Below are 16,057 nucleotides of genomic sequence, written 5' to 3' on the forward strand. Positions count from 1 at the left end.
ATCAAAGCTCGTCACTACCACAGCGGCAGGTGAGAAGTGTGACAGGTGAGGGGCGGTGTTAATTAGAGGTGGTGTGCTGGCCCTCCACTCACCCCCGCCGCCTTCTCCCTGGCCCTTCTTCCCTCTCTCACTCACCCCTGACCCAGCAAGCCCCCAAAACCCCGCCCCACCCCGCGTGATGTGCGAGGCGGGGACTCAAGCATATACATACATACATGTATACACAAAACAGAACATGTACACAAAACATACATACGCACAAGCCAGGCAGGAAGGAAACACATGGAATAAACTTAAATAAATCAAAATGTAAATTTGCAAACTACACATTTATTAATTTTTTCACAATAATAAAAACATAAGAAATTATAAAAATGAATATATTATATTATACTTGCAGACAGCCTGTCTATCCCGGCAAGCCAGGGGGCGTCACGGTTTAGAAAAATAGTAGTAACTTTGTGACTAGAAAGACAATAATAATGACAAATTCATATATGAAAGAGGAATGGGCTGCGTAATAATAATTTGAGATGCAAGTATGGTTACAAAAACAGTTTTCCTGTTTGATGGTGTTAGGGGGCAGGCGGGAGAGGGGCAGCCCCCACCCCGCCCACCCCGCCCACACTCCAAGCGAATCTAATTACAGTCTTAATTACACAATGGATATCATCTGACTATTGACAAAAAAAAAAAAAAAAACAGACCCAAGTCCATCAAATTTTGGCGGGTCTCTGACAAATATTTTTAGCCTTTGCCCTTCCATGAAACTATGTAATAATGTTTTGGAGCGCCCAGAGGCGGCTTGGTAACTGGAGGGGGCGGCGCCCCGGCAGCCGCTTGGCCTCGGCGCCGGGGAAGTCGCGGCGCCACACTCCAACCTTAAGAAATAGTTGCTTTCTCTATCGCGAAGAACAGCTGTGGTGAAGCCTGTTCGCGATCAGGCTTGCAGGAGCCAGGCTGAGCCGGCTGCCGTACCGGGACTCGCCTCTCATTCAGTGCACGTAGCCGATTGGGTATCGAACATGTCGCCTGACGCGCTGCGGCAGGAATTTAGCGTCCAGGGAGTGGAGGTGGTGAGGAGGTGGTGGTGGTGGTGGGACAGCTCAGCCGGACCTGACCTGCTGCAGCCTGAGTTTGGCATTGCTTTAGTCTGGATGAGGCATCGTGCGGCCCGGACCCTTGCGCCCACCGGCCTCTCCCCCCGCGGGTCCAGGGCTACACGACGGCCGGGGTGAGTTTAAAAGGATCTTTGCAGACAGAACACGGGTTACACTACACCTGGTAGAAAGATTACCAAAATAGTAGCCGTCATTCACACGATCACCGAGAACTTCTGGAAACTAACACAGATATAACATTCAATATAAAATCCCCGCAGTGGCGGCTGGAGCCTACGGGGCAGGTATGCTACAATGTATCTACTGGTCTACCCTCGTCTACCGTCGATATGGGAGATGAAACATGTAACAGCAAAATAGTCAACGTTATCCTCAAAGACCCTCCAAACCATCACCACTTCTTTACACTTTCGCTCTCCCTATCTTTCTCTCTTTCTCTCGCTCTCTCACACACACTCACTGGCCGGTCATCGCATGCACACGTTCCCTGTTCACCCTCGAGCCCATCTTGTCACCTTAGTGTCGCCTCAGCGTCACCTAAGTGCCACGCGGTGCCACCTAAGTGTCACCTTGCTTATCGGGACGTGGGGAGCTGTAAGGTCCCTCGGGCTGCCCTGAGCCGCCCCCGCCCACGCCCCGGCCTGGCAAGGCAGGGCGTGGGCTACAGACCTTAGGAACCTAATCTATAGACTCGTAAAAGTGACCGCATTTTCTTCTTAATTTTTCGTTTACAGTAGCGTAGTGACGTCTGATTGGGTTAAATAAGATTTTACTTTTTAGAGTCCCTTGTTAAGACTGGCACGGAAGTCTCCTGTAAGGATAACAAGATTGGGTGTATATTTGTACTGGACCGCTACTGCACTCGTCTATCACACATCTTATCACAAAATTATTTAGTTTTCGTACCTTAAGAGAAACCGTACCGGTTAGTTAATAGTTGTACGAGTAAGAAAAATATATGCCATATTTGTTAATGATAATAAAGAGTACATATTGTACAACAATGTAATCGTATCCATGCTTACAACAAGTGTGAACAATCTTTGCCACGTCTACGTTAGAGGAACCCTCGTAATGTTCTTGCAAAACATAACCTATGTACAGTGTCACAACCTTCGGCTTTGAAAAGTCAACCTTTCATTTACCTTAGTCCGCTAAGCCTTAGGCAATTCTGCATTGTTCTAGGAAACACGGGCTCTTCCTCATTATACTATGAACCAAAAGCGTCTATACCTGAGGCAGTACAAAATTATAAAAGGTGAAGGATAATGGCAGGTGGTGTCAGATCTGGTGGTGCGGGTGTGGGCGGTGGCGACCAGCAGCCAGCTGCCCCGCCCACGCGCCCACACGCCCGCCGGTCCTCCTGCTGGGACACGCTCGAGTTCAGGCGACACCTTTTGATTTTGTTCGGTGGCGGGAGCTGGGGACGTCGGGGCGGCTGCTGGAGGCGGCTGTGGCCGCCGCCCTCTAGTTAGCCACCAGCAGGTGCTGGTATTGGGAGGCAGGGTACACGCTCATCACGCCCTCGTTCAGAGCTGTCGTTTTATCGCCTGCGCCCATCGAGGCGGCACTGGGAGCGGTGCCGCCCATCATGCTGCCACTCAGCGGCTCGTACATGGGCGGGAACTTGGGTCCGGGAGCCTGCTGGGTGGTCGGCGGCAGCAAGTCAGTGAAGAAGGACGGTGACGTGAAGCCCTGGTCGAACATGCCGCGGCCCCAAGGATTGTAGGCTCCCCCCCTGGAGCACCCCCGGGAAAGTACACTCCCTGGGGCTCTAGTGGCGGGTTGGGGCTGAGCGAACGGGGTCTGGACGGGGGGAACTGACTGCCGAACCCTGCCGTCGCCACCGCCACCGCCTGTTGCTGTTGTTGCTGCTGCTGTTGTTGCTGCACGTGCTGCTGCTGCTGAATCATCTGACGCTGCTTGATGTAATGGGAGAACTCGGTGGGCGACATGCGGTTAGCGCGCTTGGTGCTCGTCTTTAGCTTGGTGGAGCCGAACTTTGTCTGGGCGAAGGTGGCGGTGGTGAAGGTGAGAGGGGCGGAACTTTTGTTGAGGAAGGCGTTGATAGGCGATGTCTCCCGCTGCTTGAAGGGCGGCGTGGGCGAGCTGGCCGAGTAGGGTGAGGTGGACTTTGGGCTGATCGACACGTTGCTTAGGGACGAACTCAGGTTGTCGATGGGCTTGAAGCACTGCGCCTCGGGGTTGAAGGTTTTGGTCACTTCCTTATCGAGGTTCTCTTCCTGAGTAGCGGACTCTGCGGCCTCGGAGTACAGGACCTTGATCTGGCCCTTCTCTCCGATCCTGTAGGACACTTCACCGGGGTCAACCCAGACTGCCAGGTCCTCTGGGAGGTTGTCTTTGATCTCCCGGATTTCCATGCCTGCCTCCCTCGCCGCCTTCTCCAGGACGGGATCGATTGGGTCGCCGGCCTTGATGCAGCGGTAGGCAGAGCCCTTCATGGGCTTGTCTGGGTACCAGTGACCCTCGAACTTCTCCTTGAGTGCCTTTTCCAGCTCCTCGCCGAATATGTTGACTCGCCGGCGTGGCAGTTTGTTGTACATGTACGAGATGACAAAGTTGAGCGCCACCTGGATTTCGAGATGCATGGCTGGGTCGTGGGTGAGTCGGAGAACAGGACGACGGAGGGGTCACCGGCGCGTGGCGAGGGTCTCCGGGGCGGCCGTGCGACGCGAGCCGAGACGCAGGGTTGCCGGCGCTTCTCGGGTCTTTAGAAGCCGCTCCTGCTTCTGCTGCTGCTGCTGTCTGTCACACGTCCTGTGGAAGAACAAGGCCTGTCAGACTCTCTCTTTCCTTCATGGTGCCTTCAGCGCGCACACACACACACACACACACACACACACACACACACACACACACACACACACACACACACACACACACACACACACACACCTGCCCTACCAGAGCTGATGCATGCTAGCTAGCGTAGAAAACTACTTCAGAGAATGAAATATGAACCTTTACCATCCTGATCCTCACCTTCCCCTCCTCTCTTCCCTTCCCTGCCTGATCCTACACACTCTCCTCTTCCCTCTCCCTCTCCCTCTCCCACCTCTCCCCGTCTCTTGTACGTACCCTGAGCTTTTCCCTTTCCCTTCCTTCTCCTCTCCTCCCTGAATGACGCCTGCGACGAAAAATACCTCCAAGGTCATGTGCCTCGCGACCCTCCACGCCCGATCAATGGAAATGGCGAAAATCTTAAACTTGGTCCACAGCTTTCGCCGCGCGGTAAAAGTTAACCTTAGTGATGTTTGCTTTGCTCCCCCTCGCGCCGTCCAGTCCCCACCCCACCAGCAAGGAGTTCAGGAAGGCTGGGAGGAGGGGTCGGGTGCAGGAGTAAGGGTTGAAGACTGCGTTGTGTATCAAGGGAATAGAGTATTAGGGAGGGAGGTCGTATTTGTGTGTGTATGTGGCTGCTTCGTTTTCTTTTCCTGGTTATTAAGGGGGAGTATTGATAAAAAAAAAAGTGTGTGTGTGTGTGTGTGTGTGTGTGTGTGTGTGTGTGTGTGTGTGTGTGAAAAATTTACGTTTTTCCATTGTTTGTGTTGTCTTTTTTACATAGTTCGTTTTCTTATTTTTAAGGGAATGTGATGAAAATAAATATTCCTTAAGACGATATTTACCAACTCGACGTAGTCTTGCCTTCACTAACCATTTTAATCAGAACACGGAAAATAAGTGTAAGATCCGTGGCAGAAAAAAAAAAAAAAAAAAAAAAAAAAAAAAAATATATATATATATATATATATATATATATATATATATATATATATATATATATATATATATATATATATATATATATATATATATATATATAATGTAGCTGGTTAGTAGTTCTATTAAACCAAATGTGCGCTAAAAGGTACGATTCTGTAATTTTTCTTAAGTTATTGCTTTAAAAACTTAACCTTGCGTTCTCTTTAAACAATTCCCGAGTCCGCATATTATTTGGAGCCACGAAAAGAGCAACACAATTGACCTTTCAAGTAAAAGTTAAATATTCTTTAAGTTGTATAGAAGCAGTGGCTGTGGTTCTTTTAATTCGGTGTTGTTCTTAGAGTCCTCTCGTGTAAATATTATGACGACAGGATGGAGGAGGCGAAGGAAGAGAAAAACGTTTGGGAGATTACTGTGTTCAGCCTTTCATTTTATCTCCATTGTGTTGAAAGTGACATAAACAAGACCTCTCTCTCTCTCTCTCTCTCTCTCTCTCTCTCTCTCTCTCTCTCTCTCTCTCTCTCTCTCTCTCTCTCTCTCTCTCCTGTCTTTCTTTTATTTATTCATTCATTCTTCTCTTCTCACGTACTTCTGTATACATTTGTTTAGCTTGAATAATGCAAAATACGAAAACTTAAAATGGAAAGGAGACCGCATGTGGTGCATAAGAGAGAGAGAGAGAGAGAGAGAGAGAGAGAGAGAGAGAGAGAGAGAGAGAGAGCGCGCAGGCAAGCATGTTTAACCTTGAGTTCGAAGCTTAGCCCTCCTCCTCCTCCTCCTCCTCCTCCGCACCGGATCATTCCCGATACAACGCCATAACCACAGCCACGGCATTAGGAAAGCTGAGAGAGAGAGAGAGAGAGAGAGAGAGAGAGAGAGAGAGAGAGAGAGAGAGAGAGAGAGAGAGAGAGAGAGAGAGAGAGACCTTTAACATTATGCATTTGTTGTTGTAATAAAAGGTTAGTTTTAAAACATTGAACCTCCTTTTGATTGGCGTATTTAATTTATTGTGTTATTGTATTTATTGCATTCATTCTATTATTGTATTTCTGTTATATCTATTCGTTATTTACCGTACCGTTGTTATTTTGTGTGTGTGTGTGTGTGTGTGTGCGTGTGTGTGTGTGATTACAGCTTAAGCACGTACATGGCATCTGTGAAATCTTGTTACGTGTGTGTGTGTGTGTGTGTGTGTGTGTGTGTGACGCGATGACGTGGTAGTATTTACGTACAGGCACGTGGTCGGGTGGAGCGGAGCGAGGTGTAGTGGGGTGGGTTGGAGGAGTCAGGTGGAGTGGGGTGGAGCAGGTGGTGGGTGGAAGCGTCATTATCATGGTGGTGGTGGTAGTGCGGTGCAGTGTGGCATTGTGGTGCAGTGTAGTGTGGTGAAATGTGGTAGAGTGGCGCGGCACGATTTTGCTTGATATATTATCTCCTTCACCCGCCCAGCTGAATGAGAGAGAGAGAGAGAGAGAGAGAGAGAGAGAGAGAGAGAGAGAGAGAGAGAGAGAGAGAGAGAGAGAGAGAGAGTTTTCATACGAGTATATTCAAGCATTTTTACCATTAATATTTATCACTTCTGCATTCCTCCCACTCCCTCTCCTCCACCTCTCCCTCTCCCTCTCCCACTCCCCATCTCGGTCTTTCCCTCCCCCAACTCTCCCTCCGCCTGTTCCTCCCCTCTGCTTCTGTTGCCTACTCTTCTGGAAGCTTCGAGAGAGAGAGAGAGAGAGAGAGAGAGAGAGAGAGAGAGAGAGAGAGAGAGAGAGAGAGAGAGAGAGAGAGAGAGAGAGGCTGCGCAATAACCTGACCACTATCCTACAGTTTTCCTCCTTTTTTTTTTTATTAAAACGTTTTGTAGGAAAGATATTTAGTTTGCTTTTATGTACTTTTCTTCTATATGATATTCTCTCCCTATTATATATTTCTTTATTTCTTCACAGTTTCTTCCTTCATTCTATTCTAATTTTCTTATTATTTTTTCCTATTCCTTTAGTAAGTTTCTCTTCATTCTATTCCTTCTTTATCTTGTCCCTCCTCCTCCTCCTCTTCCTCCTGTCTCGTTCTTCCCTCTTTAATATCACCTTTTCTTCTCCTCCTTCTCCCCTCTTTCTTTTCCCACCCTTCAGTGTGTGCGCGACCATACGCCCTGTGCACCCAACCATGTAAACCTCAGATGTGTGCACGTCCCTCCTGTGCACCAAAAGTATGGCATGTGCACTTGAATGGGATGTGCTCGTCAAGGTCGTGTGTGTGTGTGTGTGTGTGTGTGTGTGTGTGTAACTGTGTTGGTGTGTACTTAATTGTCATGTGTACTTTTCGTGTGTACCTGAAGGCTGTGTTGTGTGCACAAAGATGCCTGAACAAATACGTGTGTGTGTGTGTGTGTGTGTGTGTGTGTGTGTGTGTGTGTGTGTGTGTGTGTGTGTGTGTGTTACTAAGGCGTAATTTATCTTTTTCATTATGGTTATTGAACTCTTACATAAATTTTGTATAATTAGGAAATGATAAACTCTCTCTCTCTCTCTCTCTCTCTCTCTCTCTCTCTCTCTCTCTCTCTCTCTCTCTCTCTCTCTCTCTCTCTCTCTCTCTCTCCCCTTCCTGAATGGGAGTACCGGTGTCTCCTAACATCGTAGGGTTACGAAGTAAAGGCATCTTTTCCTGTATAACATTTAGGACTTTCCACCTTGCTTCTAGCTGCGGCATGATACTGTGCTGGTTCATGTAAGGCTCACAATTAATTGGGCTTCTTGACTCTGGGCTTGTATGCTCCCTAAGGCACGCTGTGGGATGAGGAGAATGAGGATGAGGAGGAGGAGGAGAGGAGAAGAGAGGGAATAAAAGAACACAAGATGAAATATTGAAGTGAGATTATTTTACTACTACTACTACTACTACTACTACCACCACCACCAACACGGACAATAGTGACAAGTTGCGTCTTAATGTTTTCTGCCTCGCCTCAACCTGTACACGTCATAAGTGGCGTGTGACGTCACTTGGGTTGTGTAATCATGATCAGGCCGCCTGGCTTTCGTAACGCCGATACACACACACACACACACACACACACACACACACACACACACACACACACACACACACACACACACACACACACAGGAGGACTCATTCATCTTGCCTAACATTTTACCATTATTCTCTCTCTCTCTCTCTCTCTCTCTCTCTCTCTCTCTCTCTCTCTCTCTCTCTCTCTCTCTCTCTCTCTCTCTCTCTCTCTCTCTTATCGGTGTGTTGCATAATAACTGTTTACACATGTACGTATCAGATGACGAGAGCTTGTGTACTTTTGTAGGGGCAGATAAGCGTGTATATGCATAGTAATGGGAAGAGTGAGTGTGTGTGTTTGTGTACGTATATATGGTTAGAGTGACAAACCGTGAATTCTGATTGGTTGGGGTGCGCTCGCGTGACGCCGCCTCCATTGGCTGCCTACAGAAAGGTGGGGGAGGAAGGTGGGGTGAACAGGGGAGAGGAAAGGAGGGGGGAAAGGGGGGAAGGTAACGGAGAACGCAGAGGGGGTGAGGAAGGTAAATGAGGAGCTATGAGGAAGAGGAGGTAGGGGAGGCGTGAGGGAAGGGATAAGGGTAGGAGAGAGGAATTTTTTTAGGGGTGTTTAGGGGGTAGGGTAAGGAGGGGTCTTAGCTTTATTAATAATTGTCCTCAGCTTGCCAGGAAGCTTCCCTTAAGAATATGTATAGTTGTTGTGAAGGTCATGGCAGCTGTCCAAGAAAGAGAGAGAGAGAGAGAGAGAGAGAGAGAGAGAGAGAGAGAGAGAGAGAGAGAGAGAGAGAGAGAGAGAGAGAGAGAATATGTAAACCTTCTTCTCTTTCCCCTTTCCTCCTCCTTTTTCCTCTTCCTCCTCACTTCCCTTTGCTGTCAGTTCGGAAAGGTTCGCGGTGCGAGAAAAGAGGAAGGAATGAAGGGGAACTGAAGGGAGGGGGAAGAAGGGAAGAAGAAGTAGGAGAGAGAGGAAGAGGGAAAATATTCGTTCCGTTCATTCAAGTGGAAATTTTTCTTATGAAAGGAAAATAAACATTTTCTGAACGTAAAGGTGAAGTTATTTTCCTCCTCCTCCTCTCTCCCCCATTCTTCCTTTTTCACACTATCTTCCACATCTTTGCTTTCACCTCCCTCTCCTCCATTTTTCTCTACAGTTTTATCCATTTTATCTCTCCTCCTCCTCCTCCTCCATTTTCTTTCACACTACTACCCACTTCAAACTTTTTTCTGCCCTTTTCCATTTCAACCACTTTCTTTTGACTGTTTGTTTTCTCTTATCTGTGTCTGAACTTTCGTGCATCCACCCTCCTCCTCCTCCTCCTCCTCCTCCTCCTCCTCCTCCTCCTCCTCCTCCTCCTCCTGAATCGTAACATGGCGGAAGAGTTGACGCTCCTGAACTAGCAGATTATAACCGAATCAATACAGAGAGAGAGAGAGAGAGAGAGAGAGAGAGAGAGAGAGAGAGAGAGAGAGAGAGAGAGAGAGAGAGAGAGAGAGAGAGAGAGAGATTAATGAAAATTGCAGATGTCAACGAATAAATGAACAGGAATGGGGAAGTGCAATATCAGGTTAACGGATGTGAATAAGCGAATAAATTGGGACACCCGTCAAGAGGGCTGGTAGTAGTAGTTGTAGTAGCTGTTGTTGTTGTTGTTGTTGTTGCTGATGTTGTTGTTGCTGTGGTTGTTGTGGCGGTGGTGGTGGTAGTAGCAGTAGTATCAGTAGTTGTTGTTGTTGTTGTTGTTGTGATGGTGGTGGTAGCAGTAGCATAAGTAGTAGAGCTAGTAGTAGTAGTAGTAGTAGTAGCAGGAGCAGTGGTGGTAGCAATGCAGTAACAGCAACAGTTGTGACAGTAATGCAGCAGAGACAGCAGCAAGAATGGAAAATGCACACAGTAACACCACCACAACGAAACCAACAAGAATCACAGCAACAACACAACACAACAGGAAAAACAACACAATCACTATAAACATTACTAACAACGGCAACACCAAAAAACATCAACAAAACAAGCTACAACAATAACAACACAAGTAACGAGACAACACCACCACCACAACCAGCAAGAGGAGAAGAAGGAGGAGGAAGAGGAGGAGGAGTCAGTCACAGTAGCAGCAGCAGAAGGAGCGACAGTAAATGGACCAGCCAAAATCACGCTGAGTCGATAGCAGGGAAGGGAAGGAACTGGGTCAGTGGGGGAAGCGGGAAGGTAGTGAGGTAGGTAGGTAGAGCGAGCTGTGTGCGGGAGTGGGGCGGTCATAGGGAGTACGGGCAGGAAGGGACGGGGCGGTACCAGGAGGGGCCGAGTTGAGGTCCACATAGGGGGTGAGGAGTGGCGGGCGGGCGGGCGTCGAGTTAGTACGCGTCGCAGGGGGAAGGTGACAGGGAGATGGGAAAGTGATAGAAGATGCAAGACATGTTAAGTAATTGCATTTAAGATTTTAAGTCTGATACAACTTGGTGGATGCAAGGAAAAGGATAATTGCATTCTCTCTCTCTCTCTCTCTCTCTCTCTCTCTCTCTCTCTCTCTCTCTCTCTCTCTCTCTCTCATACACGAATGAAAGTGAGTGAAAGAGTGAGTGGACGAGTATTGATTTGTTCTTGTTTTAGAATTATGGCAAAAGGACGTTTGAGATTAACAGAGAGAGAGAGAGAGAGAGAGAGAGAGAGAGAGAGAGAGAGAGAGAGAGAGAGAGAGAGAGAGAGAGAGAGAGAGAATTAAAGATGACTAAAATGGAATACATGAGTGTGTTACTAGCTATGATTAATAGAAGAGTGTTAGAAGAAAAAAATAAAGAGGAAAATAAGTGGAAACAGAGGAGGAAAATGGATGCGTAGTAAGTAAAACGAAAATAAAAAGGGAGAGGGGAAAATGTTGCAGTTAAAGAGGAAAGGGAAAGAGTGTCAGGGATGAAAGGGGGAGGGGGAAGTGTGGGGGATGAGGGCCAGGGGGATGTACATCTTGATTAGAGGAAGATCAAAGAAAAGCTGTCTACACACACATACACACACACACACTGTCTCTCTCTCTCTCTCTCTCTCTCTCTCTCTCTCTCTCTCTCTCTCTCTCTCTCTCTCTCTCTCTCTCTCTCTCTCTCTCTCTCTCGTGTGACCTTGCTAGTTTACTCTCTGTATTATTCAACTTCCACAAACCTAAAGGAAAAAAAAAGGTGAAAAGTGAAAAAAAGAAAAGTAAAAATTTTCACCATTGTATTTTTATGAGAAAGTTTCTGAAAGTTAGATTTGCGATGTTTCTTTTTGGGAACTTTTTTTTTTCTTTAGAAGTTAATTCCTTTTGTGTGTGACCCCCAATATCACCCTCCCTCCCTCCCTCCCTCCCTCCTTTCTACTTCTCCCTTTCTTTCTCTCCCCCCCCCCCACACACCTCTGTTTCCTCCAGCTACGTGCGTACACCTTGACCCTCCACTAAGATGATAGGGATCGGAGAGAGAGAGAGAGAGAGAGAGAGAGAGAGAGAGAGAGAGAGAGAGAGAGAGAGAGAGAGAGAGAGAGAGAGAGAGAGAGAGCTGAATCTACTACATACTTCTTGTCACTTTCAATCACTTCACTAGGCCACAAACAAGAGTAATTTCGTATGTTTATCTCATTCTTTCAGATTTGCGTCAGCTTAACCTGGGAAAGTGAGTGAGTGTTGTGACGTAAAGCTAACTCACTGTGAGATAGTTCACTTTAAACATAATTTCTTTCGATATTTAGATTTTATGAACTTTTTTTTTCCAGATATCGCCACAGCAACCACCACCACCATCACAATCACCACTGCCTCGTCATCATCATCGTCATCATTATCTGGACTCGTTTCTACATCTCATAAAAGGTATAAGAATCTCTCTCTCTCTCTCTCTCTCTCTCTCTCTCTCTCTCTCTCTCTCTCTCTCTCTCTCTCTCTCTCTCTCTCTCAGGAACAATAGCAACATCAATTAGCCTCCTACCCCTCCTCCCCATTCCCCTTGTCTCTCTTGCCCCTCTTTCCCCCATCCCCCCCTTTGAATTTTTCGACACTGTCCTTCCCCACTACACGGCATCTTAATACCTTTCTTCCCTGTGCACCTATCCCCTTTAAGCCCTTCTTACCCTCCTGGCCTTCGCCCCTCTGCACGCCAAACACCTAACGAACGAACGCCTTGCCTCCACGCTTTATAACTTGACAATCTCTCTCTCTCTCTCCCTCTCTCTCTCTCTCTCTCTCTCTCTCTCTCTCTCTCTCTCTCTCTCTCTCTCTCTCTCGTCATTGACTTCCTCTCAACACTTTTATTTCTTTCACTCTACTAGACTCTTTCCGATGTGTCTGTAGATTGCTGTCTTCTCTTTTCTCCTCCTCCTCCTCTTCCTCCTCCTCTTCTTCGATCTCCCCCTTCGTATTGACTGTCTAGTTTGAGGAGAGGGAAGGGGAAGGAGGAGGAGGAGGAGGAGGAGGAGGAGGAAGGTAAGGGTAAGGGTAGGGGCTCGTAAACCTCGTGAGGGCTAAGAAAGGACGAGAGAAGGGCGAAGAGGGAGAGAGGGCCTCAGGAGGGAGGGAGATGAGGGGAAAGGAGAGAGAGTAAGAGTGAGTGAAAGTGAAGTTATTTGCCTTGTTCTTCTTCCTTTTTCTTTATATAGTAACGAATCATGAACTTAGAAAGGAGGAGGAGAAAGGAGGAAGAGGAGGAGGAGGAGGAGGAGGAGGAGGAGGAGGAGGAGGAAGGGGAGCATGTTTGAAGAATATATTAGTTGTATACACGAAACTACTTAGAAGAAATAGAAAAAAAGAAGAAGAAGAAGAAGAAGAAGAATGGGGAGAGAGAGAAAGGAGAGAAGAAAAAGAACAACCACACAAAAAAAAATCAAAAGGAGAAATGTATAAAAAAAAATAACAACTGAGGATCATAACTCATAACAAAATATCGTGTGGGGAAGGACAGTGTTAAGGAGCGAGGGGAGGGGGCAGTTGGCGGTGTAGCGGGAGGTGGTGGGGGAGATTAAGGAGTAAGTGAAGGCGGCGGGAATGGGGTGAGGGGAGAGGTGGTGACGTGATGGGGTGAAATGCACGGGCAATGGCGAATGAACGGTATCGCAGGCGAGGACGAAGGCGCTTCCGTGTTAGTGTGTGGACTGTGTAGCTTTAAGGGCAGGAGCAGGAGGAGGAGGTGCCGAGGAGGAGGAGGAGGAAGAGCAGTAGGAGGAAGAGAGGGGATGACGAGGAGGAGAGGCGGGTATGCAGGGAGGCAGGAGGGCAAGCAGACGTGAGAGGAAAGGCAAGCAAACGCGAGCGAGCGAGAGAGAGAGAGAGAGAGAGAGAGAGAGAGAGAGAGAGAGAGAGAGAGAGAGAGAGAGAGAGAGAGAGAGAGAGAGAGAGAGAGAGAGAGTCGGTATTGATAATTGTGGGGGGCTTTATTTCACCCCATTTGTTGTAGTAAGAGTAACGTAAGAGAGAGAGAGAGAGAGAGAGAGAGAGAGAGAGAGAGAGAGAGAGAGAGAGAGAGAGAGAGAGAGAGAGAGAGAGAGAGAGAGAGAGAGAGTAATGAAATGAAGGAAGGAAGGAAGGACGGACAGTCAACAGGTTAAGGGAGGAGGGACGAAGAGGCAAAAATAACGCAGGAGGAGGGAGTGATAAGGGGAGGAAAGAAAGACCGAGAAATAGAGACAGAGAGCAGGAGAGTGTGAGAGGGAGAGAGTAGGAGAGTGTGAGAGGGACAGTGACGGTATGCACAGAGCCGCTCAATATATCATGACGAAGCGTGTGTGACGGAGCCCGATGAACTGTTTCTTAGCACGAGGGTGTGGCGGGGAAGGAGGGGCGGGTCTGGGGGCGGCACGAGGGCCCACAGCACAGCGAAATACATACCCTGCCGGCGCCTCCTCACCCTGAATGCACACTGGGTCACGGGGAGGGGGGCGAGGGTGTCCGGCGCCGCGGGTGGTGGCGGTGTGCTGCTGGTGGTGGTGGTGCTGGTGGTGGCGGTGCTGGCGCTGCTGCAGACGGCCATGGGCCTTCAGCGGCTATTGATTCCGTAAGAGTTCCGCTTCATGACTGTGCTTGCCTGCCTGCCTGCCTGCTGCCAGCCGGCCGGTGTGCCTCGTCGCCTGCCCGTCTGTCCGTCTGGCCGCGTGTCTGCTGCCTGTCTTCTCTCGGCTGTCAGTCCGTCTGTCTTCCAGGGCGCTCGTTTGCCTGCCGCCACGCCTTATCCTTCCTGTCGCAGTCGCGAGGAAGTGTCGTCGTCGCGGCTCGTCTTGCAGGTGTCCTTGATTACGGTAATTCAATTTATGGCAACGACTTCGGATTGGGTGGCGGCCTCGTCAGCCGTCCACCCGCACTCCACACCAGCGCCACACTGCCACACTACTAACCCTCTGGCGGCGGCGGCGGCGGTGGCGGCGGCGGCCGTGGCAGGAGTGAGAGTGCAGCACCCCGGCGGCCACCGCTTCTGCGAGTCTCCTCCACCACCACTAGCACCACAACACGGCCGCCTCCACCACACCACCACCACCTCCACCCACACGGCCCTCCGCGCACGCTCCACCACCCAGGTCGATTCTAGCAGCGGCAGCGGCACCAGCAACCACGTTTCAGCTGCTTTGTGTTACTTGTCTTGCTTCCATGCACAGGCGGGGCTCCTGCGTGCTTGCGGCAGGCGCGGGTACGTATGCTGAGAGGCCGCTTGTGGTCCAGCGCTTGGAAAACCCCCACTCCTGGTGGCCGCCGGGTGCCCTCCACTCCCCGTGATCCACTATTGATTCAGTCAGATATAGCACAGTGCCATGACCCTCGACCCTCAGGGCATCGTTGCCTGACCACCACCACCGCCGCCACCACCACCACCACCACCACGGCAGCAACCCTCAGTTCTGCGCACGTACAACATCACACCTCAACAACAACTTGGGATTTAAAGAGCGTAGGAAATCGATGGCAGGGAGGCTCTCGTGGAGGCAGGACGGGAGGGAGGGAGGGGCAGGGAGGGAGATTATGTCACTCCCACTATGGCCCGGCTCGCCCTCTCCCTCCCTCCCTCCCTCCCTCCCTCCCTCCCTCCCTCCCTCCGTCCAACCTTCTCCCCTCCTCCACCTCCTCATGCCTCGGCCCAAAACTAGACTATCCCTCGCCTCACCGGTATACACTGAGGGAGGAGGAGGAGGAGGAGGAGGAGGGATATTAGAGTGGAGGTGGTTGGTATTGTCCTGAGTTCTTTCACATGATAAACAATCCGGTCATTCTATGTTGTGTCACGCGGCGTCTACACACACACACACACACATACACACAACACAGTGACAATGACGAATTCCGCCGCTCCATTATTATCATTACATTGTGTCTGCTGTACACCTCGCAGCATTCCACAGCACCACACAGCACACAACCCGCACTCCTCCCCTCCCGCGGTGTTAAAAACGAGCCTGAATATACGTGCGATGATTTCAACACACCGGATTTTTCACATGATATAGAGCACGTGCCCTTTCATATTTTCTCTCTTTTATCTCTTTCTCTCTCCTCTCTCATACACTTTCGTTCATTACCAACCACATGTGCTGGCCTTGCTTTGCTTCATAACGTAATGTATGGAGTGGAATTACTGCACGCTCCTCCACCTGCTCCACTACCTGTTCCACCTGCCAGCCTCCACGCTCCCCCAAAAGCCCCACAACTGCTCTCTAAGGTCGCAGAGGTCTCGGGTGCCTTCGCGAGGGTCACCACAACTGGCACGCCGCGGCACAAAAGGCCCGGCCACGCTTCACCTCTTTAGGAGTTTACGCAAGCAGCCTCCGGTGAAAAGATGCTGATGAAATGCAAACGTGGAGGAACGGCGAGCTGGAGGAGGAGGAGGAGGAGGAGGAGAGAGGGAGGAAGGAAGGAGGAGGAGGAGGTGGAAGAGAGGAGGCGTGCTTCAAGGCAGGAGGGAGGATGGCAGTCAATGATAATGAGACGCCACTGTACCTGACATGCTTCCTCCTCCTCCTCCTCTTCCTCCTCCTCCTCCTTCTCATCCTCCTCAGTCTACAGGTGAAGTGTTGTCTCCTATACATTCATCCACACAGTCACATGGCATCACCAGCCCCTCTTCCTTCCTCAATCACCATCGCTCCTCTCTCCCCTTCCCTTACCTGCCTTACTCATTAACCTACCTCTAGTGTTGCCTCATTCTTAACCAACACACCGCCG

The 16,057-nt window shown here is 49.4% G+C and overlaps 1 protein-coding gene and 1 long non-coding RNA gene across 3 annotated transcripts in view; one reads left to right on the plus strand and one right to left on the minus strand.

The window, feature by feature from the left end:
* LOC135105826 (uncharacterized) overlaps window positions 1-16,057 on the plus strand; it is a 137,326-nt gene that overhangs the window by 92,253 nt on the left and 29,016 nt on the right. The window contains exon 3 of one of the 2 annotated variants that reach the window (XR_010271023.1): window positions 11,635-11,731. This is a non-coding gene — a long non-coding RNA (uncharacterized LOC135105826). Of the gene's footprint in view, window positions 1-11,634; window positions 12,114-16,057 lie in introns of those variants that run through there. The other variant, XR_010271022.1, reaches the window with a different exon arrangement.
* Window positions 311-16,057, minus strand: part of LOC135105823 (protein Tob1-like) — a 72,848-nt gene continuing 57,101 nt past the window's right edge. Inside the window, 2 exon segments of the mRNA XM_064014425.1 lie at window positions 311-2,858; window positions 2,861-3,899. Coding sequence (XP_063870495.1) covers window positions 2,589-2,858; window positions 2,861-3,730 — 1,140 coding nt within the window. The 5' untranslated portion in view covers window positions 3,731-3,899 and the 3' untranslated portion in view covers window positions 311-2,588.

This window comes from Scylla paramamosain, chromosome 12 (assembly GCF_035594125.1).
Source record: "Scylla paramamosain isolate STU-SP2022 chromosome 12, ASM3559412v1, whole genome shotgun sequence".
Taxonomy (NCBI): Eukaryota; Metazoa; Arthropoda; class Malacostraca; order Decapoda; family Portunidae; genus Scylla; species Scylla paramamosain.